This window comes from Pelophylax lessonae, assembly GCF_965119305.1.
Source record: "Pelophylax lessonae genome assembly, chromosome: 3".
Lineage (NCBI taxonomy): Eukaryota > Metazoa > Chordata > Amphibia > Anura > Ranidae > Pelophylax > Pelophylax lessonae.
Window position 1 is genome coordinate 442,835,976 of NC_138770.1, and position 26,514 is coordinate 442,862,489.

General features: G+C 39.6%; 1 protein-coding gene across 1 annotated transcript in view; it reads right to left on the reverse strand.

The window, feature by feature from the left end:
- The window catches only part of TXLNB (taxilin beta), a 148,102-nt gene extending 124,680 nt beyond the window's left edge, over positions 1-23,422 (reverse strand). The window contains exons 1-3 of the mRNA XM_082249934.1: positions 23,004-23,422; positions 10,109-10,200; positions 6,421-6,591 (exon numbers count right to left, since the gene is read on the reverse strand). Of these exons, the coding sequence (XP_082106060.1) occupies positions 6,421-6,591; positions 10,109-10,200; positions 23,004-23,415 (675 nt within the window). The 5' untranslated portion in view covers positions 23,416-23,422. The remainder of the gene's footprint in view (positions 1-6,420; positions 6,592-10,108; positions 10,201-23,003) is intronic.
- Between the last annotated feature and the right edge of the window lie 3,092 nt (positions 23,423-26,514).

A 26,514-nucleotide genomic window follows, 5' to 3' on the forward strand; every position in this document is an offset into this window, starting at 1 on the left:
TGTTCCTTTTATAGCTTAAATGAAATGCATTCACAAAAACAGCTTTTTTGCTTTTGTTTAGGTTTATACTTATTTCATTCTTTGTTGATTGTAGCAACATCAATTTGACAGATGAGCTCTGTGCATTATTGTATTGTAATATATTATAAATGTTTCTGAGGCAAAAATGTATGGGCATAATTTATTGAATTTATTAAAAGAATATTTTATGCTTTAGTGGTGCTTCTGTATATTGACTTTCATAATTCAGCTTTGTGTATTGAAATTTATTCGAGACAATTGTATTTTCAAATACAATGTAATATGTGTACTCAATTCAATCCAACTTCCTAAATGACTAATCATCCACACCTGTTTTATAGTAACCAAAGGACGAATGGAACACTTATGCCCCGTACACACTATCAGATTATCTGAAGACTTTTGTCTGTAGACTTACCAAAACTATATAATATGAGGTCAAACCTAAACACTTTCAATTTGTATGCAATCCAGCAGGCCCTTGCATTACATAGAAAAGGTAAATCTGAAGACAAAAGTCTTCAGATAATCTGATAGTGTGTACAGGGCATTAGGCCCCTTTCACACAGGAAGTCCGTCGGCGGACTCCGTTTTTCTCAGTGGGGGATCGATCCGCCGATCCCCTGCTGAGCAAGCAGATGGCTGCTCTGTCTCTGCGCTTTGTGCGGAGACAGAGCTGACAGGTCCCAACTGTTCTCTATGGGGGAATCGGATGGGAACAGACCGCCTGTTCGTTCTCATCCGATCCTATCCACTGGACGAACGGAAAATAGGGTTTCCATCCATCTGGATTTGACATGTCTACGCTGACATCCAATGCCCCATGGAGATGCATAGGGCATCCATTCAGATCTGAACGATCCGCCTGTGTGAAAAGGGCCTTACAGTATAATGGCCTCTGTAACTGGACATCTATCCAGTTTAAAGCGGTATTCTCAAAAACAAAAATGTAATATATTGCAGTTTACCAATCCTTAGACTGTTTCTTTTTTTTTGGGGGGGGGGGGGCTTTTTCCCTCTGTTTTCACCTGGTGATCTGGCCAGTAACACACCTCCTGTATTAAAGTGCCCCCACTCTGGATGAAGGAGCACAGGGGACACCTCTGGACAGCAGCATGGTCAGTCTAACCCTTCCTCTGAGTGGGGGGTTAGATGTACTAACAGATTTAGATACACTAACAAATTGAAGCCAATCTAGGAACCTATTGAACTTGGGAGACTAGAAACAAGGAACTAGGAACCTCTTGAACCCCTTGATCTTCCATTTAGCAATAGGTATCACCCTTGCAGAAAATACTGTTGATGGCTAAATATTTTTCTTGAGAAGCTTTTCATCAGTCACTTTCTATCAGCTACTACCTATTATATTGTATATTACCCATGTATTTTCTAAAAAGTATTTTTCACCCTGACCAGTGTGGAAATTGCTCTGAAATAATACAAAGATCAATTGGTCTTGTTAAGCCTAGACACTTATAGCATTTATTGCATTTCATCCTTCTGGGATGTTTACATTGATCTGATGTCTTATCTTATTATTAATATTATTTTAACCACTTAAGGTCTGCCCCACGTACATTTACTGCGGCAGGGTGGCCCTTAACCACTTAAGCCCCAGGCCTGTTTTTCACACTCGTTGTTTACAAGTTAAAATCAGTTTTTTTTTGCTAGAAAACTTCTTAAAACCCCCAAACATTATATTTTTTTTTTCAGAGACCCTATAGAATAAAATTGAGATTATTGCAATATTTTTTATCACACCGTATTTGCGCAACGGTCTTCCAAATGCAATTTTTTGGGAAAAAACTCACTTTTTTTAATAAAAAAATAAGAATCCAGTAAAGTTAGCCCAATTTTTTTCCATAATGTGAAAGATAATGTTACGCCGAGTAAAGAGATACCCAACATGTCATGCTTAAAAATTGGGCACGCTCACGGAATGGCGACAAACTTTGGTACTTAAAAATCCCATAGGCGACACTTTAAAAATTTCTACAGGTTGCCATCTTAGAGTTACAGAAGAGGTCTCAAATTATTGCTCTCGCTCTAACGTTCGCGGCAATACCTCACATGTGTGGTTTGAACACCGTTTACATATGTGGGCGGGGTTTCCGTATGCGTTTGCTTCTGCGCGCGAGTTAACGGGACAGGGCGCTTTAATTTTTTTTTTACTATTTATTTTATTTGTTATTTTTCATTTTTGCACTGTTTTTTTAAAAAAAAAATGTGATCATTTTTATTCCTATTACAAGGAATGTAAACATTCCTTGTAATAGAAATAGGCACGACAGGACCTCTTTTTTGTGAGATCTGGGGTCAAAACGTCCTCAGATCTCACAAGTACACTAGAAGATGAAAAAAAAAATAATAAAATGAAATAAAAAAAAAATGGGGCCTTTAAACCGGTTGCTAGGCAATGACGTTTGCTGTCGCTCCGGTTCCTCCAAGACCATAGAGTCGAGTAAGGGCAAGCTTGCCCTCACTCGACATCCTGTCTGTGAGGATCCGGGACTGGATCGTTTTCCCCGCTGCCAGCGGGTCCGGTAAGCGGGGAAAAGTACCGGAACGAGGCGGGAGGGGGGGGCACCTCTTCCACCGCCACCGGAAGGGTTATCCCTCGGCGAATCCGCCACTGGGACTACCCTTATCGAAAAGCCGACCGCCCGCAGTTTAAAAAAATACCAGGGTTATGGCAGCTATCTGCTGCCATAACACCGGTATTTAGGTTTAAACTGCCGACGTAAATAGTCATTGGGCGGTCGTTAAGTGGTTTTAAAGGCAAAAACAGTTACCTGTACGTGGTTTTGTAGATTGGCTCTAGGAGGTGTACGTGGCGTGCTGCCTGAGCTGTGCTCCTGATACAGCGGGAGCCAATCAGCGGGTCCAGCCACCTGCGATCGTGCAGAAGAATGACATTAAGGTGGTCTGCCTATGTAAACAAGGCAGACCGCCGTTCTGTCACACAGAAATTGTCAGTACAACAATAATGTACGCTTATTGCGATTTTTCTTTACCAAAAATATGTAGCAGAATTGGCTGTACATATTGGCCCAAATTTATGAAGAAATTAGATTTTTTAAATTTTTTTTATTGGATATGTTTTATAGCAAAATGTAAAAAATATTGTTCTTTTCACAATTGTCAGTGTTTTTTTTTTTGATTATAGTGCAAAAAATAAAAAAAGCAGAAGTGATCAAATACCACCAAAGAAAATCTCTATTTGTGGGAAGAAAAGGACATAGATTGTATTTGGGTATGGGATCGCACGACCACGCAATTGTCAGTTAAAACAACGCAGTGCCGTATTGCAAAAAATGGCCTGGTCATTAAGGGGGTAAATTCTTCAGGGAGCTGGGTGGTTAATATGCATTGTACTATTAAATGTTGTTAGTCTGACAAGCTCGGTGAATTAACCATTCAATTTTGTATTATTTTTGAAATAATAGCGCCCTATAATGCTCTAGTTTCAACTACTAAAATGTTGTCATGTTTCTCTGATGAATGCTACATAAAACAAAATAAAAAAATGTTGTAATTGTTGAGCAAAGCTGCTAAAAAAAAAAGGACAGTTATATAATGAGATAATCAAGGCATGTCCCAGTAATAAAGTTGTTACAGAATTGGCAGATATCTTCATTCCATTGTTCTCAGGAAGATATATGTCTATCTACAGTCAACCTGCTTAAGATGCTGGCAGATCATTTTACCCAGAGGTGCCCCTACGTAACTAAAGCATATTTAGCTTAAGGGCAGTAATATGTTAGGTACTGAATTATAACAACATTTACATAATATGTTAATGGATAATGGCTTCATTTACGTGACTGTTGCTAAATTACAAATGCCAACAAAAGTTCTCCCTTCAAAGGTACAGGTAAGTACTTACCTCTCTTGTTGCCCATCACACTGAATGCTTCTCAGATAAACATTCAAGCCTTACTACTTGCCAAGGGGGTGCCAAGATGGCTACCAGGGCCGCAGCTGTGCACATAACCTGATGCTGCACTTTAGACATGGTGGTGAGGCTGGCTATTATCTGCACATAGGACACTGGTCCGCAGTTCGCAATCCATCTGATCCCTGTGTGAACAGGCTGCAGTGTTGGTGGCCATCTTGGCCCCCCTCAGTGAGTAGTAAGGAATTTTGATTTTAATATTGACTTGTTTATATGTATTTACATCACTGAATAACTACATTATATATCTGTACCCCTGAAGAAGATGTGTGAAATGCATCAGTTCTATTCTGGCTCTGGGATAAGTATAGGAATATCAAGCATGCACAAGAGCTCCTGAGCTAGAACTTTTTGGGTATAGAGTAAACCCTCGTTATACCATGGTTCAGTTTTCACGGTTTTCTGTAAGACCTGTTAATTTTGATATTGCGTATATTTTTGTCATTGTTTATGAGCTAAATCTTGCATGTCACAATAGAATAGCCATACGTTCTGATTTAGCCAATCAGAGCGTCGGTATTGTTTTCTCGACCACTGATTGGATGTTGTGTTCTAGAAGCATCTCGCTGCTCGCCTTGGTCTGTCCCAGTTTCGCGTGTCTCCCTACAGTGTACGGTGTTCCACATAACTTTGAGTTTTTTGTGCTGTGTTTTTGTGTTTTCCATTGCTCTTGCTCTCTCTCATTATCTTTTTATGTGTTTAAATGTGTTTCTATTGTTTTAAAAGTATGTTTAAAGACCTTAAAATGCTTTGAAAAGTACCATAAAAGTTATAAAAACATGGCTAGGGTGTATTTATATAGGGCAACGTATCCCCCGCTATGGAGGGGGGTTTTCTGTACAATTAAGTATGGAATGGATAAAATAATAATTGTGATGTTTTACAATGCCAACCAATACATGATGTTAGTGTTGCTTATTGTTTTATGATGGCAAATAAAATTAAGACTAAGGACTAACGTCCGAAATGCGTAGGCTCTTTTACAGCTTTGTACATGTTTATCTAATAAACAAATACTTTTTTGGATGTCATCCTTAGTGCCGACCATAGCCTTCCTTACTCAAATAAAATTATACGTTTTATACAAATATTGTAAAAATACTTGCCTGAAAAGTCCCAATGGATATTGTTTTGTTTATTTTCAGTATATAGGGATTGTGGCAAACATATTGAGTTCCTGTTAGCTCCACACAAGAACGCTTCTCTAATAAACAGAAATTTCCAACCCAAAAGTCTCTTCCAAGAGTGTTAAAAGTTTAGATCTTTTTGTTGCCCTGTGAACAAATTGGCCCTTCCTGCTGACCCCTATGTTAATACTAGTGATCAACTGATATTGGATTTTCGTTGCCGATACCGATATTCTGGCCATTGAATATCGGCATCGGCCGGTATTGGCCGATATTTTTGTACATTTAAAAAAATTATTATTTTTTTATTTTTACACTTGACAGGTACTGTTGTGGAGGGATCTGGGAGTCTAAAAGACCACAAACCCCTCCTCTGCACTTAAAAGCATTCAAAATAGCCAAGTTTGGCTGTTTTGAATGCTGTAATTTTTTTTAATCTGGCGCAGAATACCCGGAAGTGATGTCATGACATCACTTCCGAGTTTTTACATGGAGACCCGATCAGAGCCGAATGCAGCTTTGATCGGGTATTCTTTTCGGCGGCCGTGCAAGTAGGATGCCGGGGTCTCCCGGTGGGACGGATGACCCGGGTGAGCCACGGAAGGCGGCGAGAGGGGGGGCGTCCCCTCATGCTCCTTGTAATGACAGCCAAGCGGCTTCTCAGCCACATCGGTTGTCATTGCAAGACAGCCGACCATCGGCTATGGACGCCGGTACCGGGGTGATGCCTCTAGCACTTTCCCGAAATATCAGCAATATCGGTAACCTCCGGGGCCGATTCCGATATATCAGGGAAAGTGAAGATCGGCCCTCGATATATCGGCTTTGCCGACAACCGGTCGATCCCTAGTCCATACTGTGCCCTATAATTACCATAAGGGTGGGCAGAAGGAACCACTGAATAAATGGGAGACCAGGATCCAAAAGTGATGGTTTCTGAAGAGGCTTTTAGGGATGATTCGTCTTCATCTGAGTATTATTGGGTGGAGCTGGCAGTGGAAGAGGTAAAAGTTTACTTCTTTTGTTGTTGGCATTTCTGTTTTATCAGCAGAGTCACTTTAATGATTTTAAACTCATGTTTTGATTTACACAAAAATATATTCAATTTCATTGTATTTTTGATCTTAAGTTAAAAGCATGCCACAATAATGGAAAAAGAATGTTTGTTCATAAACCAAAGACTCAGACATTACTGATAGAGACTTTTACATTTTGCTTACTCTAGACATTCCTGTCCACTTAAGGATTTCTACGGAATTAAAATCATGCTGGCTAAAAAGTACATTACTTTTTACATTCATGTATTATCATAGTAACCTTAAGTGTCTTGTTGTGTCTCTGTAGCTCCCGGCATAGGCTCTCCAGCTTACTACGTGCAAGAATAGCTTTGCTGTGCTCGCTTTGTAGCTGGTCCTTTTCTTTTATGAGCTGCGATTGTCGTTTTTGCAACTGCTTAATCTGTTTTTGTTCTGTATGATGTTCTTCAAGCTATGTAAAAAAAAAAATATAAAAAATGTAATAGTAATCCTGATTATTATCAAACATCATCATATGCTAAAGCATATACTTTATTTTGCATATATGTTGGGTAACCTCAAAAAGAAAAATGGTGACTTCCAGCTTGGATACTATAACCAGTGTTGATAGTTTTATTATACTTTTTATTACATGACTGACAAGACTTTCTCTCGAGGGAATCTTATAGTTTAGTCAGTTAAAGTGTTACTAAACCCAGGACCCTGCATTCGCTATATCTGGTCTCCAACAGTACATAGAACATGGAAATGCAATTATTTTACTTAATATAAACTGCCAAATACCTTTTCTCATCAGCAGTTAGAGCAGTCTTGTGACTTCTATCAGTTTCCGGTTAAAGCTTGTAGGAGGAATTTTTATTCTACTCTGACTGTCCTATGAGGCTGCAGGACCCCTCACCCTCTGTCTGGACAGTGTTGATTTGCACTGTACTGATCACATGCACTCTCCCAAGACAAAAAAACAACTCTCAATACATACCAAACTGAGCATGTGCAGAGTGACTCCAAAGGCTCTGTCTTATCAGCACATGGTTTAAAGACATTGGAAGAAAGGGAGGATCAGAGAAGGCAAGATCAAACAGCCTTTTTACACAATGCCGAGGATTAACCCCTTAGGTTCCAACGTGAGCATAACAAGCATGCTTTACTGGTAAAAAAGGTTTGATGGGACATACTCTAAATCATACTACTGCCACATCCCTGGGTACACAAAAAAGGAAAAGAGAAGAGGATGAGAGAGCCTCACACTCAAGTGGGATCTCCTCACCCCTCGAAAATGTTGGGACTTTATAGGCAGCTAGCATGTGCTGATCTCAGTGGAAATGAAACTGACCATCACTTAATAAAAAAATAACATTTATTTAGTACAAAAAGAGGATAAAAACATACAAGAGTATACATATATTCAATAAAATATGGTATGAACATGCATAAATAGGACAAACTCCTATATCACTGGAACCCCGATGCCTCTGAATGAGGGCAATTCATATCAATATATTATATATCATGATAATTCATGATGAGTGGTCATGAAATTGTAGGGTTCACTCGTAATAGATGTGGAATCGCACATCCTTTTTACACAATGCGGAGGATTAACCCCTTAGGTTCCAAAGTGAGCATAACAAGCATGCTTTACTGCATATACAGACTAATTTTACTGTTGTGGGTTTAGTAACACTTTAAGGTGAACCTTTGAGCAACTTTACAAGTCTGTATTAATAAATTCCTGACATGTTGCAATATACAGTAACAAAAAGTTAAATAGTGTAGAATAGAATTTTGAGGGTGCATTTTGAGTACCATAAACACGAATAATTTTAATAAAAACAATTATTTTATTATAACAAGGTTAAAAAGTTCTGAATACATACATATGCATATTACAGGTGCAATGGAGAAGAGCAAGTACAAATTGTGTCCCTGCATTTGTTATGTTGTTGATGATTCTGGGTGCACTTAATTTCTTCTACATGTTTTGCCAGAACGGCTTCTTTAGGAATAATTTAAGTGTGAACAACATAACTAAATAGAAAAACCATAATTAATAAACATATATACAAATGAATGTTTTACATTCCAATTTGTGTCACATACCATGGATCCCATCGGTTACACTCATGGGATACATGGTACAAAATTTGTACTATGCATGTATTCAAAGAGGTTGGTTCCCCTAGTGGTGGGACTTTACAGGCACTCCAAATGAATTTACAAATAGTATTATGCAAAGAAAATGTATTGAAAAATATTGAATTAAAAAGAAGCAAATAGTAATGACAATACATATAATGCAGGTGACATAAGTACTGTGGTAGAAGGAACCCAACGAGAGCAACTCTTTCTTTTATGCATGTATTCAGAGCTTTTTAACCTTGTTATAATAAAATCATTTTTTTATTAAAATTATTTGTGTTTATGGTACTCAAAATGCACCCTAAAAATCCCATCCTACACTTTTTGACTTTTTGAATTCCAATTCGGGATGTGGTGCAGTTAGTAATCTTATATCCTCGGCATTCAGGTTCTTTTTCCCAATATACAGTAACAGACAGTGTAATATTTCAAAACCAAGCTGTGACTTTCATTATTAAAAATCAATCCATGAGCTCCAGACAAGTGATTTTCCCTAGGCTAGGATAATGCCATCAGTTCACTGTAAGCAGGAGGAAGCATTTCTTCCAGCTCCTCTTTCTCAATGAGTGATCACTCAGACTGAACATTGTAACTTGGTAGCAAGTCACAAGGTGAGAAATTGCAGCAGAAGGGGACTTATCTGCGCCAGACATTTGTGAACACAGCCAAGACCAGCACAGGCACCAGGGTGTACATGATTGTGTCATCTTTCAGTCAGAATCTAAGTTTAGGAAGTAGATACTGGATATTGCCCGATCAGTGATGGCTCAAACCTGATGATAAAATCAAATGAAAGCATCTAAAGAGGTAAATTGTGCAAAGAGCTGTATCATACAAAAATAGATTGTTTGTCCTTGTTCATGCTTTCACCAATAATCTATAATATAATAATAAAAAGTTTTAGGACACCGATCCTACAAAATGTTTTACAAATTCCTCTGGATCGACTGCGGGTATAGGATTGTGTATATGGGATTGTATGGTTTTCTTGATTTTTTTTTTATTGGTTGAGCCAGATGGACTTGTATCTTTTTTCAACCTGACTAACTATCTAACCATGTAAATTAACATTTTTGAAGTATTGTGAAAAGCAATTAAATGATGTTGTTTTGTTCTCATGCATCTACTTTTTCTGTTAATATTATCATTATAATAACAGTAGTGAATTGTTGAGTAAGTCATTAAAAAAGAAGAAAATAGTATGAGTAACAAAAAAATGGCCTTGGAAACTTGCAAAAAATATTTATCTTTAAACTCCAAATATACAGATGCATAGAACATGTGCAGTATATAATAAGGCATTTGTAGTAGAGATTTACTGATGATTAACTTGATTCCCTACTGTGATCCAACCAATGTTTGCCAAAGGTTGATGAAAGTACAGGAAATTTGTAGGTGAATGCTTTACAAATTCAAAATTTCTAGATATGAATTATATTTCAAGTTTGCTTTCATTTCACTCACCGGTAAATGTAGTCACTTCATCCATTTTTTCCTGATCACTACAACCCACATTTCAACTACAAGCTACCTCTAAGTCTACACTTATAAATGGCATTTTTTTTTCTTTTTTATTACTTTTTAATTTTTTTTTTTTTCCCTTCTACAATGAAAAAAAAAGAAATCTTTTGATGTATTTTCACTGCTAGTTTATTTCTTCCTGGGGTTTCATTCCACACTCCATAGACATCCTGGAAGGCTAATTGGCTCCTGTCTAAACTGACCCAAATTGTGTGTACACACAATGGTCAGTTTGGACAGAAGCTAATTAAATTACCAGAAGAGGAAATGTATGTATACCAAAAGTAAGAAATACATTTAGCACTTACCAGTTCTGCATACTTCTTTGCTAAGATTTCTAGTTTCTCTTCTGGGGTGTTAAGCTTGTTTAAGCTTTGCAGAAGCTGGGCCGCTTCTTTGCCTTAAATGAAATAATAATAGACAAGGATTAATTTAATGGTATGAAATAATCTAGACTTCTGTGTTGCAATTTGCTAAACTTCTACGACTGCAGTGCAACAATAATTCTGTGCATGATATAACAATTCTCCAAAAAGACTACAGCAAACACTGCTGGTAAGAACAAAAAGGGCAGACAAGGGACATTTGTAAAGAAAGGAGCATAGGGCAACCACTAATAATATTATACAACCATGTATTCCCTTCTGTATACAGTAGGTTGAGGTAATTGGCCAACATCAGTACTGTGTATGAAAGCCGGAGGACTTGGGGAGCAATAGTATGATCATATGATGGTGTGTTACACTTAAAGCGGAGTTCCACCCAAAAGTGGAAGCTCCACTTATCTGCTTCTTCTCCTCCTCCGGTGCCACATTTGGCACCTTTTGGGGGGAGCAGATACCTGCCAAACACAGGTACCCGCTCCCACTTCCGTGTAGGGGCGTTGCGGTGACCTACGTCATTAATGGCCCCTGCTCCTTCCCCCTGCTGGCTTCTGAGAGACAGGCACTGGTTTCAGAAGACATGGGGACCATTCAGAAAGCGCAGCATGACTCGCACATGCGCAGTAGGAAACAGGCTGTTTCTCTTAGTAAGGATGCTGCTGCCTGCACCTGGAGCCAATGGAGGGGTCAACTTCAGGTGCCAACATTGCGGGTTCCCTGGACAGGTAAGTGTCCTTATATTAAAAGTCAGCAGCTACAGTATTTGTAGCTAAGGACTTTCAATATTTTTTAATACAGGCTGGATCTCTGCTTTAAAGAAAAGCTCTATACTAAACCAATGCAAAAGCAAAATTAAACCTTTGTGGTTTTTTTACACATCTAATGCATCCATCAGAAAATCACAAAGTAACATGTTTGTTACTCATTTCGGGATAGTTGAATTCCTCCTTTAAAGATACTATTAGCTGGCTGGATTATACGTTCTTACTGCTCCCCTAAGCCATATGCCATAGAAACCTATAGTTGTCATGCCCTGCATTGACAACGGCCAACAAAGCTAAAATAAATGCATGCAGTTTGGAATATGTCTATGAAATTGGCTCCCTGGTAATATCATCATCATATCAGAACTGTACTAACATAACAAAAGAACCTTAAACAATCAAAATGTGTAATTTTAGATTAAAATGTCATGTTGCCATGTCCCTAAAGTTCAATTTTTTTATATCCTATTAAAAAAGAAACATGACCTATATCTCCATCCACTTCAAATCTTCAAATATCAAGTCAGATTCAGAGGAAATTATGTTTTTTTTCCCCCTAAAACCTATTTCAAGAAAACTCAGAAAAAATGTAAGTAAAATACTCATTGAGTAAATCATTTCCATTGTGTCTTCTATTAAAAGGGCATTTTTGATGATACTTCCAGCAATCGTGGGCAAAAGTTTTACTAAGTATTAAATTGATTTAGAAAATATAAATAATAAATGTAATTTGAATGCTAGAATATAAATACAAATGTATTATATTTTCTAAATTAATTTAAAAATGATTACAATTTTATTTCCCTGTATAAATAGGCCTTAACTGCTTTTGTCAGTGGGCTAAACCATGCATGAGACAGGGACACCTGTACTTTTATTCAACAAAACAGTTAACAAACACAGTTCAATGCAGGAGGACTATGTACAGCAAGTCCATAGCGCAAACAAACAAAACTTCTGCTCATTCAAGCCACTACCTAAACTCAGGTCAGTTCATGGCTATCAGAGTGGCCCCTAATGGGTTCCCAAAACAAACCGGCAGCACGTGTACCCTGTTAGAGTTCCGTCAGCAGTCAGTTAGCCCACACATAGAAAGGCCTATGAATAGCTGAGCCATTTAATAAGTTTTAGCTAACAAGTAAGATGTGGACCTAGAAAGGGAGACTTAATAACACCCAAAGAGTCTTTGGACTTCAGGACCTAGACCACAACGTATTAGGATCTGTGAAAAACAACAAACAGACATGAATTCTGGAGCCCGGCCGTCACCATATGTATGTAAGAAGCCTATAATGCAGAAAAGAAAGAAAGTTTGACATGGTTCTGTGCTTCTTAGCAGCCACGGGGAACCTTCCTTCTCTCTGACTCCATTACTCCAAAACACACTCCTTGAGCTCATACCTGAGCTTAAAGCGGGGTTCCAGCCTCAAAAATTACTTTGGGCCATTCCCTTGCTGACATTCACCTGAAAAAGAAATGGATAATGACGATTTTTTTTTCCTTTACTTACCTTGTTATTGAAGAAAATACTTACCTTTCTTCCACTTCCTCCCTCTGTGGCCGCAGCCCGCGGCGTCACTTTCTGCTTGCATTGATTCCTGGGAGCTGAATGTCATCGCTCCCAGGAATCAATGCGCCTGCACCGGCCCCCGCTCGTCAGTTCCGGTGCAGGCGCTTCATTCCCTGCTAAACAGCTTCTGGGCATGCCCAGAAGCTGTGCAGGGATTATGCGCCTGCCCCAGAAGTGATGAGCGGGGCTGGTGCAGGGCATTGTGGGACCGAAGAGGACACAGAAGAGGACGCAGAAGAGGACGCGCTGGCTTCAGCTGCCCACACTTGAGATGGCAGCGCTGGAGAAGAAATTTTCAAGGTAAGTATTTCTTCTATAAGGTAAGTGCGACCTGGGACAGTTCAGAGGCTATCTATTGTGGAATGCACTAGCCCTGACTGTCACGGGGGTATTTTTAGTGAAAAATTGTTTCTGAGGCCGGAACTCCGCTTTAATAGGAAGTGCTGAAGGGGAAGTATCTGCCTTAAATTTAAACTCTCTTAGCTGACAACAAATATATATATATATATATATATACTGTGTATATATATATATATATAAATACAGTATCTCACAAAAGTGTGTATACCCCTCACATTTTTGTAAAAATTTTATTATATCTTTTTCATGTGACAACACTGAAGAAATGACCCTTTGCTACAATGTAAAGTAGTGAGTGTACAGCTTGTATAACTGTGTAAATTTGCTGTCCCCTCAAAATGACTCAACATGCAGACATTATTGTCTAAACCGCTGGCAACAAAAGTGAGTACACTCCTAAGTGAAAACATCAAAATTGGGCCAAAGTGTCATATATTTCGTGTGACCACTGTTATTTTCCAGCACTGCCTTAACCCTCTTGGGCAAGGAGTTCACCAGAGATTCACAGGTTAACACTGGAATCATCTTCCACTCCTCCATTGGCAGATCCTCTGTGTTTGTATCCTGAATGTTCTCTGGCTACTAGACCAAGTTTGACTTAGGAAATGTGCTCATGTAAGCAAGCCAAGTAGACAGGACAAATCTGATTCTTTTACCACCTTCCGATATTGCCGGAGATAACCAAATGTCCTGTTTCCATGCATCTGTTTGCTGCTGCCTCTCTGGATTTTTGGCAAGCTTCTACCAGCCGTGGAGATACATCAATCAAAGTTGTATCAGATGCCACCAGTGGAGCTTTTACTTTGGAATTGATCTTCCGTCACCCAGCAGCAGTGTGACCCCCGCATCTGCAGGCGGAAGCTGACCCAACAAGTGTGAAGGCTACACAGGAGAAGTTCTGGTCCTTAAAGATCCTGGGCAATGTGCAATAATCTTGAGGGTCTTAATTTATCTGCAATCTGGTGAGTGGGGAACCTTGAGGGGCACCTTGTCACTTTGCAAGCACCTGAATTATTTTTTGGCACCTTGGCACCTTAATTGGATCACTTTAAGGACTTTTTGTTTCAAGCATTGAACATTCTTTTGGAGTATATCTAACCACTTATGTGTATACATGCACTTTATAATTTATTGGATATTGCATATTTTTTAGCACTTAGCACTTTGGTTATATGATCCTTTTATGCACTTTATAAATTATTGAATATTGTTTATATATCACAGCACTTATCACTTTATTGAAGCTAGCGCTGCATAAATTCGTTTTTATCACATTTTCACCTCAGACCTTGTAACACTAACGAGTCACAAGACACCGGGGAGGGAAAATGGCTAATTGGGCCCAATTTGGAAATGTTCACGTAGGGGGTGTACTTACTTTTGTTGCCAGCGGTTTAGACGTTATTGGCTGTGTGTTGAGTTATTTTGAGGGGACATCAAATTTACACTGTTATACAAGCTGTACACTCACTACTTTACATTCTAGCAAAGTGTAATTTAGTGTTGTCACATGAAAAGATATAATAAAATATTTACAAAAATGTGAGGGGTGTATTCACTTTTGTGAGATACTGTATATATATTATACTATATATATATATATATATATATATATATACATACTGCTCAAATAAATTAAAGGAACACTTGAAAAACACATCAGATCTCAATGGAGAAAAATATCATGCTGAATATCTATACTGATGTGGACTAGGTAATGTGTTAGGAATGAAAGGATTCCACATTGTTTGATGTATATGAAAATGATCAAACTACAGAGGGTTAAATTCAAAGACTCCCCTAAAATCAAAATGAAAAAATAATGCAGCAGGCTAGTCCATTTTGCTGGAATTTCATTACAGCAACTCAAAATGGTACTAAGTAGTTTGTATGGCCCCTTCGTGCTTGTATGCATGCCTGACAGCGTCGGGGGCAGGCTCCTAATGAGACGACAGATGGTGTTCTGAGATTTTTTCTCCCAGATCTGGTTCAGGCCAGAACAGACTGAGGTGCAAGCTGGCGGTGTCAGATGGCCCGAAACATAATGGCCCCACTGCACCAGCGTAGGGTGTGACAATGGGTCCAAGGATTTCATCCAGATACCCAATGGCAGTCAAGGTTCCATTGTCTAACCTGTAGAGGTCTGTGCATCCCTCCATGAATATGCCTCCCCAGACCATCACTGACCCTCCACCAAACCAGTCATGCTAAACGATATTACAGGCAGCATAACATTCTCAATGGCTTCTCCAGACCCTTTCATATCTGCCACATGTGCTCAGGGTGAACCTGCTCTCATCTGTGAAAAGCCAGTGGCGGACCTGCCAATTCTGGTGTTCAATGGCAAATGCCAATCGAGCTCCACGGTGCCAGGCAGTGAGCACAGGGCCCATTAGAGGATGTTGGGCCCTCAGGCCACCCTCATGAAGTCTGTTTCTGATTGTTTGGTCAGAGACATTCACACCAGTGGCCGGCTAAAGGTTATTTTGTAGGGCTCTGGCAGTGCCCATCCTGTTCCTCCTTGCACAAAGGATCAGATACTGGTTTCGCTAATGGGTTAAGGACCTTCTACAGCCCTGTTCAGCTCTCATAGTGTAACTGTCTGTCTCCTGGAATCTTCTCAATGCTCTTTAGACTGTGTTGTGAGACACAGTAAACCCTTCTGACAATGGTGTGTATTGATGTGCCATCCTGGAGGAGTTGGACTGCCTGTGCAACCTTTATAGGGTTCAGGTATCGCCTCATGCTATCAGTAGTGACACTGGCCCTAGCTAAATGCAAAACTGGTCACAAACAGTCAGAAAAGATGAGTAGGGGGAAAAAATGTAATTGGCCTTCACCTGTAAAACTATTTTTGTTTTGGATGTCGTCTCATTGTTCCCCATCTAGTGCACCTGTTGCTAATTTTATTAACACCAAAGCAGCTGATTAACAACCCCCTCTGCTACTTAACTGACCAGATCAACATCCCAGGAGTTTATTTGTCTTGATGCTATACTCTGATTAAAAAGCATTCCTTTTTTTTTTGTTTGAGCATGTATATATATATATATATATATCTATAGCACTACTTAACACACTACTTAATCTTTGTTTACAAAAGACACTGTATTTTGACAGGAGGGATGTAGTAACATTTACATTTAATTAAAATATTATATTTTTTATTAATTAAAAAATCTAATTTCCATTCCAGAATATTTTTATTTTGTGCGTAAATATTTAATTTATCACTTGTATCGTATATCAAGCTAAAAATGGCAATTTTTTAAGACATGTAATTCTGCTATGTACTAGTTCTGCATGAATTACATCAATTATTCCACTTACTATGACATATCGAAGAATACAGTGCTATAACTATTTAGCTTCACAGAAAAATAGAAGAAAAGTGCCTTGCCTTATTACCATACCCATGGAAACCATGAATTTGGGTAATCCATGAATTCATTTGCAAGTCAAATAAGCAAGCATAGAAAAGCTCACATCTGCTGAATGTGTGTTAGAAATGTTTATATCTCAAGTCTTCATAATGGCCTATGATTATCAGACATTAAAAAAAGATTTCAAGAAAAAAATAGCATATATCCACTCCAAATTTCAGATTTTGAGATAAGCAGTAAAGCTTGTGTTTAGATGGCATGTACCAAATGTATCCACAATAAAATAATTGCAATAAAATGAATTGCATACAGTATGCTTAAATAAGGGATACAATAAAAAAATTGCAATGTAATAAAAAGTCCTGTTTTTAAAGAAAGGAAGCACTATCTTAATTTCTACTATATTAATCGTGTAAAGAATACGGATATTAAAAACAATTTTTGATTTTGGAATTTATATCTTTGGAAGTTTGTCACATTTGAATTAGGCAGAAATGATATCATTATTTTACCAGGACAGTCTTTTGGGTAGTGTTCTGGAACATCAGTACATGTACTGCATATGAAATTGGTCTTTGTCTCTCATGTGATACAGTACATTTATATTATAGAAAAGGTTCTAATGGTTAATTCAAGATAATGAACAGAGATAAAAGAAGAATTTCACCCAAGTATACTAGAGGGGAAATTGTGATTTGTGTGATTGAAATTACAACTATAAATATGAATTACATCCATAGTCACTAATAACTAATTAGGTGCTCGCTTTCAATGTTTTACCAAAAATGTGAAAATAACATCAATGGAATTGGCTGCTGAATGTTCATTGCTGCCAATGTTAACCACTTGCGCCCCGCCCACCGTACATTTACTGCTGCACTCTGTCGCTGCTGGGCAAAGCAACGTAGCCCTACGTCGCTCGCTCAGGAGACTGTAGGGGGCGAGCACGCGCCGGCGGCGGCGCGCTCCCGCCCCTGCCGGCGCGATCTCGCCCCTGCCGGCGCGATCTCGCCCCCGCTCGTTACCTGGGGAGCCAGCATGTGTGACCGGCGGCTCCGATGGCCTCCGGCCATTTGCAATCTCCCGCAGTAGTGAGAGAAGGACAGACGGCTGATGTAAACACAGCCATCTGTCATTCTCACTGAAGTAATCACAGAGGCTATGTGATCCTGCTATATAGGATCGCATGTCTCTGTGATTACTTCACAAGCCACGCCCCTCTACAGTTAGAATCATGCCCCTAAGTTCACACTTAACCCCTTGATCACCAGTAATGTTAACCCCTTCCCTGCCAGTGTCATTTTCACAGTAACAATGCATATTTATAGCACTGATTACTGTAGTAATGTCACTGGTACCCCCAAAAGTGTCTAAAATGTCAGTTCGGTCAGTCAGGGGTCCGATCTGTCCGCCGCAATGTCGCAGTCCCGCAAAAAAAAAAATCGCAGATCGCTGCCATTACTAGTAAAAACAAAAAACAATAAAAATTACTTAAATCTTTCCCGTAGTTAGTAAACGCAATAATTTTTGCGCAAACCAATCAAAATATGCTTATTGCGATTTTTTTTTACCAAAAATATGTAGCAGAAAACTAATTGGCCCAAAACGTTAAAAAATTTAGATTTTTACTTTTTTTTTGAGAATTTCATATAAAATAAATGTGAAAAATATTGTTATTTTTTCAAAATTTACGCTCTTTTTTTGTTTATAGCGCAAAAAGTAAAAAATCGCACAGGTGATCCAATACCACCAAAAGAAAGCTCTGTTTGTGGGAAAAAAAGGACGTCAATTTCATTTGGGTACATCGTCGCACGTCCGCGCAATTGCCTGTTAAAATCACGCAGTGCCGAATCGCAAAATTGGCCCTGGTCTTTGAGCAGCCAAATCCTCCGGGGCTTAAGTGGTTAAAGCAAAGTTATACATCACAGTACTTGTGCTGTGTAATTTGGCCCACTAGATCACCCAATAACCTGACTGATCCTGACAATTTCTTCCCTCCCCCTGTAAACTGACCACGGTGTATCGTGACTGCTGAGCCCTGACACTGTGGTCATTGTGTACGTGCCTCCGTCAGCCGCAGCTCTCCTGTCCTCCTCTATCTCACTCTGTCCTCCTTCTCCCTCCCCTCCCTGCTTTCTGCTCCTCTGTCAGGTGCCCGCCCCTCCCCTTCTGTTGCTGAAAAACCTTTAATATATCTTATATAATCATCTTTTTTTCCTAATGCTAGGTGCTCCTGTCACTGTGTTTTATAAAAAAAAATGCAGTTTCTACCTGTTTTCAGAGTGCCGCTTGGCCGTCACGTGACCGTCCAGTTCTCTCCTCCTTTCCTCCTCCCCTCCTGACTGACGTCAGTGGGGGAATCTTGGCCACGCCCTCTGCAGCTGACAGGTGGGCAGTGTTAATTTTGTCAACTAAAACATTTTTGTCGACTAAATTATTACTATTTTATTGGACTAAAATATGACTAAAACTAAAAGAATTGAGATGACTAAAATACGACTAAAACTAAAATGCCATTTTAGTCAAAAGACTAAAATACGACTAAAACTAAAATGCCATTTTAGTCAAAAGACTATGACTAAAACTAAATTGAAATGTGACATCAAAATTAACACTACACTACCACATAAGAATATGTAGGGGCATCTACTAAACTGCTAAAAGAAAAGGAAATTAAGAAAAAGGCTTTTCTTTTTTTTTTTGTTAATATTTAATGTTGTTAATATATTCAGGTAATATGTGCAATGGCATTACAGTCAATAGAGTTTACAGTTTTTTGGGTTTTTTATATTTTCAAGTTGTATTTCTGCTTGTCAAAAAGCAATATATTTGTTTATGAAACTTGGTTTTATTTGCAAAGACTGTATATCACAATGGCTAAACCTGTGTCAATAGTGCATGTTCAACCCTTAATACCAGAAATAATAACATGTTATTAGATTTTTACTCCAGGAGTATATAATGGTGTTTGTCAATTCTAAAGAAATTTTAATTTATTATTTATGCATTTAACTAAACCCATTAAATGTTAGTCTACTAAAATATACTGGAGATTTTAGTCGACTAAAATGTACTGGAGATTTTAGTCGCCTAAAATACGACTAAAACCAAAACAATTCAGACGACTAAAACTAAAATGGGATTTTAGTCAAAAGACTTTAACTAAAACTAAATCGAAATTTTGTGTCAAAATTAACACTGCAGGCGGGAAGAGGAGAGAGGCAGCGGGTCATGTGACGGCCGATTGGTGCTCTGAAAACAAGCAGAAACTGCATTTTTTTTATAAAACACAGTGACACCAGCCACAGAGGAAGTGATAACATAAGCACGTCACCGCTGTTCTGCCCACCGGACTTCTATTCAGTTTACTGGTGTTTATGTTGCTAAAATAACATGTTGGGGTTTCTTGATTTACACCAAGCTAGTTATATGCAGAGTGCAGGCAGCCAGGCGCCACCTATCGTTCCCTTTCTGGTATAGCTTTAGCTGTTCTGTAGTTACATATTGTAATCTCTTAGAATGTGGTAATAAAGTTGTTAGAAACCAGGGCATTCTGGGAGTATTCTCTAGAGGAAGTAAGTCAGCCACCATTTTAAGAATCTATAGCAGGGTAGCAAGGCATGTTTCTTCAATCTCTCGCCATCACCCCTGAGCGAGCTTAAAAAGTGAGTTCTTGTTACCTCATCCTGTATTATCGGGGCATTCTTTCTTTATTATATGCAATTTGTAGTGATTGGTGTTTATTTGATAAATTTCTAGTTTCACCTGGCTTGTTCTAATAAATCTAAGATAAAAGAAATATGGTATCTGAAGTTTATGGAGCAGGAAGGTTTAGCTCTCTGTCCTAGAGACAGAAAAACTGCTCCAATTCAGCTCTTATGAAGGAAACTACTAACACAATAAGGAGCCATTTCTCCTTATGGATGAAATAATGGCACATAAGACTGAGCAAACAAGGGGCACAATGAGCTTTTTTGGTAGAACAGAAAGTGGGAAAGTTAAATTGCTTTGAAATGAATTCCTGTTACCAGGAGAGCATTGGGGTATACTACAGGTGGTTTTCTGGAATGTTCCTGGACCTCCGGTGGCTCCTGAAATATTTTCCTGCAGTGTCGTTATCTCCGGCAGCAGCCATCGCCTCTCCACAGCCTATGACCAAGGCGGGGAGTCAGACGTCCCTTGCACAGACTTCATATCAGCTCCAGCATTCTGCTTCCCACCGCACCCCCTCTCTCATTGTTTGTGAGTGTAATATTTTATTGGTTTCCATTATTAAACATTTCTCATGTTACTGCACTATGATATGTGCGCTCTCTTTTTTCTTTTATCATGTTATACTTACCACTTGCTCTGTGCAATCATTTTGCACAGAGCAGCCCAGATCTTCCACATCTCTGGTCTCCTAATAGTGCTCCTGGCTCCTCTCCCCCCTAAGTGCCCACCACAGCAAGCTGCTTGCTATGGGGGAACTCCTGAGGGAGGAGAGAGCCTAGAAAGCTGCTGCTCTCATGCATAGAGAATGCATTAAAGTTTTACTAAACCCAGGACCCTGCATTCACTATATATGGTCTCCCACAGTACACAGAAAATGGAAATGCAATTATTTTATTAAATTTAACATGCTAAATACCTTTTCTCATCAGCAGAATATAGCAATTCTATGACTTCTATCAGTGCCTGGTAGTGATGAGCTTCGTGTTTGAGTCGAACCTAAGTTCGATTCGAACACTGCCTGTCCGTCCATTCGCCGAATTGTGAACAAATGGGCTTCTTCGCTGGAACTTCGAGTCCCCGCATCCATATTTAATTTAATAGGTTTTATTTAATATCCATAATTAATATGAATCATCCGCTGGCCAGGGAAGCGAACCCACAGCCTCTCATTTGCAAGCCTGTTATTCTAGCACCTATGCCACTGAGCCAGCTGTGTAACCTAAGACTCTCTCTGCCTAACTAACTTCTATCTGAGTTTGACAGCTCTTTTATAGGGCTCTGATGTCACCAGCGCCCCATAATCCACTGCTCAGGTACAGTGAATAAATTACTGTTGTCATGTCAGAAGGGGCGGGGACAAATAATAGGTTTTAATTAAAATCCATAAATAATATTGATCACCCGCTGGCCAGGGTATTCAAACCCCCAGCCTCTCATTTGCTAGCCCGTTATTCTACCAGCTACGCCACTGAGCCAGCTGATTAACCTATGACTCTCTCTGCCTAACTAACTTCTATCTGAGTTTGGCAGCTCTTTTATAGGGCCCTGACGTCACCAGCGCCTATGGGTTAGATCTTCCCTGGCCAGCGGGTGATTAATAGTCACTTACATTTAAGCCTTTAAAATGAGGACTTGTGATTGTTTGTGTTCGTATGTTCGCTAGAACATTTCTTCTGTTCGAGATGTTCTGGTGCGAACCGAACAGGGGGGTGTTCGGCTCATCACTAGGGCCTGGTAAAGCTTGTAGGGGGAGTTTTCATTCTCCTCTGACTGTCCTTTGAGGCTGCAGGACCTTTGAATCAACTGTCTGGACAGTGCTGATTGGCTCTGTGCTGATCACATGCACTCCCAACAAAAAAAGAAACTCTCTAGCAATACACACCAAACTGAGCATGTGCAGAATGACTTCAAAGGCTCTGCACTATCAGGAAACATTTAGGGGACATGGAAGGAGGGGAGGATCAGAGAAGACAGGATCAAACAGCCTTTTTACACAATTCAGAGGATAAACCCCTTAGGTTCCACAGTGAGCATAACAAGCATGCTGTACTGAATATATACACTGATTTTACTGTTGTGGGTTTAATAACACTAAAAGTAAAAGGTAAAAAAAAAACCTTTAGCCTTTACATTCACTTTAAGGCATCCCCAAACATGTTATTTATAGCCAAAATAAAAAACACAAATATCAGCACACTGAACATAACTTACATTTAGTAAGATGTGTCATGTATGCTAAAGCCTCTTCTGTTAGGTGAAAACCTTCTCCATCCAAGTTTCCCTTACATCCATAATCTTCTGGTGTGAAAGGGTTATACAACATTGTAGAACTGTGAGAGCTGTCACATGCTCTTATCAAGAGTGTCTGACAATGCCCACCTTTTCCATCCAGATCCTCCTTGTACTTAGTACAGCTTCTATGAATAGAGCAGCTGAGCAGGGCAGGGAATGGGTGGTTCAGCCACTCTTAATGAGAGGCTTTGACAGCTCCCACAGTTCTATTAACCCTGCTGCCGTAATCTTTTGGTGCGGCAGGGGTTAATCAAACTGTAGGAGCTGCCAAAGGCACTCACCAAGAGTGACTGACTCCTCATAGACGAAGGAAGGAATTCACCTAATAGAAGAGGCATCTGCACAAGGGACACGTTCTAATGACTGTAAGTTACGTCCCCTATGCTGATTTATTTTTTATTTGGCTGCACTTAGTCTTTAAAAGATTTGTGTATTTTCAATGTTGCCCTTTAAGCCACATGAAAATACCCTCTCCCCACACATGGCACTGCTTTACTACTTATGCCCTTTTTTTAATTATAGCTTGCCTATAAGTCTTACAAGAAAGGACAGATAAAATAGCTAGTTTTGCCTCTCACTAACCTTCCACTGGATTCACCAAACCTAGCTCGAACTGAACCCCCCAGGCTTGGTCATCCCTATCCGCTATTGCCAGCAACTCCACAACAGTTCACATTTCCTTTCTCTAACCTTGTATATTGCCTAGGTAAACCAAAGGAAACAACCCAAGTACATACCTAATCCTTTCAAAAATTTCTTTTCAGGACTTTGCTCTTTGCTGGCAGCTGAGTCTTTGGCCAAAGGGGCATCTGAAGAAGAAATTGATTCCTTTGATTCTTCAATGTTTGAAACATCAGTATCTCCATCATCATTGGATTGTGACTCTTTGGTTGGTAAAATTAAACTCTCATTCTCAACACTTGCAATATCAGAGGAGACATATGTTTGGATAATGTCTTCTAATTGCCTGTCAAATTCCTCAGAAATGTCATGGTCTACTGTTTCACAAGGAACACTTTCCGTAATGCTGGTGACTGTTGGTGGTTTAATATCTGCTTCTGGAAAACCATTTTGACTTTTTGTTACATTTACTGTTGATGCTAGCTGTTCATCACTTTTGATCGCTGAGGTATCATTACTCGTCTCCATAGTTTACCTAAAAGGGAAACATTGCAATATGTTAGATGTTAAAAATATTTATTGATTTTGGTCTTAGGTCATCTCTACTCTACTGCAGACCCCAGTCTGTACTCTCACCACCCCCTTTGTCTTCTACTGAATGAGGAGCTATGGCTATTCTATGTGAGAATATTTCTGAGAGAAACACTTTATTTAACCAGGAAGGTCATAGCTCAAAGATGGATGAATACCACCAGATCTGCCACTCTATCACTCAGGAAGGAAGTCATGAACTAAATCACCGCACCCAACAGCAAATATTTAATATATTGCAGCTTAAAAGTGTGATGGCTGCATGTGTTTGCTTTTTTATACTTTCTTTTCTTTATATTTAAGTGATCCAGCCAGTAAGTCTGTTTTTCAACAGAACAAGCGGTCTTACAGAAGTAGCAATTATAGTGGGGATTGGCAACCTGTCAATTGTGATCCACCAATTGATTGTTGACAGGTGACAGGTAGATCGTGCCCCTTCCACGCATATGTGGGAGAACAGGACTTCTTCTCCCACATATGCAGAGTGGTGCAGAGATGGAAAAACTTAGTAGGCTGTGTCACTGAGAAGCATGAGGAAGGGGAACCTGTACAGGAGGGGCAGCGGGGTTGGTATTTACTGGAACTGATCCTCTGTAGCTACCCCCTGCAGCAGCTGAAATCCAGCTTCTCCTCCTCTTCCTCCCGCAATCATTCAGCTACTGCAAGGGGGGGATTATAGTGGATCGGTTCCAGTAAATGCCACCACTGCTGCTCTTCCTATTCAGCTTCCTCTTCCTTCTGCTGCCTAGGACCCACTGGTCTCCCCTTCCTTGCAGCGCTGCCAATGTCCACTCCTCTTCCACCCACTGGCTGCTGCATGGATCATTTCAGGATAAAGAGCTGGAGAAAGGGGCAATAAATATGTCAGTACATTTCTTTGTTACTATATTTCAGTTTGTGAATGAACAGGGAGACTGTGCGGAGCTCTTCTTGTCTCTGTGCAGCTGAGGCCACAGAGATGTAGATTGAGGACACAGTCCTCAATCTCCTTTGTCTGTCCCAAAAGTGAGACATCAGGGGTCCATTTCACCAAAGCCCCTCGACAAGGCTGTTAAAAAAATTGCAAAAAAAAAACTACTGACACTTTCCTCTGCCCTACTGACACCTTCCTTTGCCCTACTGACACATTGTCCACTGCCCTACTGACACTGTCCACTGCCCTACTGACACCATCCTCTGCCCTACTGACTCCATCCTCTGCCCTACTGACACCGTCCTCTGCTCTACTGACACAGTCCTCTGCCCTACTGACACTGTCCACTGCCCTACTGACACCATCCTCTGTCCTACTGACACCATCCTCTGTCCTACTGACATCATCCTCTGCCCTACTGACACCGTCCACTGCCCTACTGACACCATCCTCTGCCCTACTGACATCGTCCTCTGCCCTACTGACACCATCTACTGCCCTACTGACACCGTCCACTGCTCTACTGACACCATCCACTGCTCTACTGACACTGTCCACTGCCCTACTGACACCATCCTCTGCCCTACTGACACCTTCCTCTGCTCTACTGACACATTGTCCACTGACCTACTGACACTCTCCACTGCCCTACTGACACCATCCTCTGCCCTACTGACAAAGTCCACTGCTCTGCTGACTGACACCATCGGCTGTCCTAATGACTGACACCGTCTACTGCCCTACCAACACCAACCTCTACCCTACTGACACCGTCCACTGCCCTACTGATACTGTCCACTGCTCTGCTGACAGTTACTTAGTTACATAGTTACAATGAACAGACACTGTCCATTCTTAAAGTAGGCTAAATTTATATTTTTCAGTGACATCTCTTTTATTATATTTTTCTAAGTTTTCCTTACTATTAAGATAGGCCTTGCTAGTTAATTTCTTAAAAATAAAAAGGGCACGGCATCCTAGTGATCTTTGATCTCTTTCATGTTTTTCAGGTAAACCTCAACCTTTCAAATGTTGCCTACCCCTGATTTAGAGTATTGAGACAAACCATTTACCACTGGGAGGGGTGCTTTTATTTATTCATGTAAAATCTTTATCCCAAGAGAAAAAAAAACTGTTGCTGTAACTGCTTGTGTTACTACAGTGTGAGCTGGAGTTTGGCTTTATATTGTTACTGTATCTAAATTGGCTGGTACATTTAGCACTCCCCTCCCTCCGACTGACAAAGGTGTACCTGTGCTCCATAATGGAGGGTATAGGCACTCTAATACTGGAGGTGTGTTACTGGTCAGATCAACAGGTGGAAATAAGTAAGCTGCAATATATTACATTTTTGGTTTTGGATGTAATACCACTTTAAGTTAGACATGTGCCGTTGATTTAGTTCTGAATCAAATTCGGAAGCATTTTTAGGTTATGTATTCAAAATTCTGAATTACAATAGTAATGAATTTAAATTAATCTGAAATACCGAAACAAAATTCGGCCTAAATTTGAATTTGAATCGTATTCAAAAGCAAGAATAGTTATTTATTTTAGGTTCTTATATAGAGCTGTCAATTTACACAGTGCTTTACATATACATTGCACATTCACATCAGTCCCTGCCCTCAAGGAGCTTACAACCTAAGGTCCCTAACTCACATTCATACATACATAGTAGGGCCAATTTTTTTTTATACAGGGTCCAATTAACCTACCAGCATGTCTTTGGAGTGTGGGAGGAAACCGGAGTACCCAGAGGAAACCCACGCAGGCTCAGGGAGAACATATGCAAACTCCAGGCATGTAGTGTCGTGGTTGGGATTTGAACCAGTGACCCGCTTGCTAGGTGAAAGTGCTAACCATTACACCACTGTGCCGCCCATAGTTCAAAATAAAATAAAATAAAATAGAATAGAATAGAATAGAATAGAAAATAAAGGAATAGAAAAATAAAGAAAAGAAAAAAATTAATAAAACAGAACAGAAAAGAATAGAAAATAAAAAAATAGAATAAAATATAATGGAAAATAAAGGAATTTAAATAGAATAGAAAAGAAAATAATAGAAAAGAATAGAAAATAAAAGAATAGAATATAAAAGAATAGAGTAAAATAGAACAG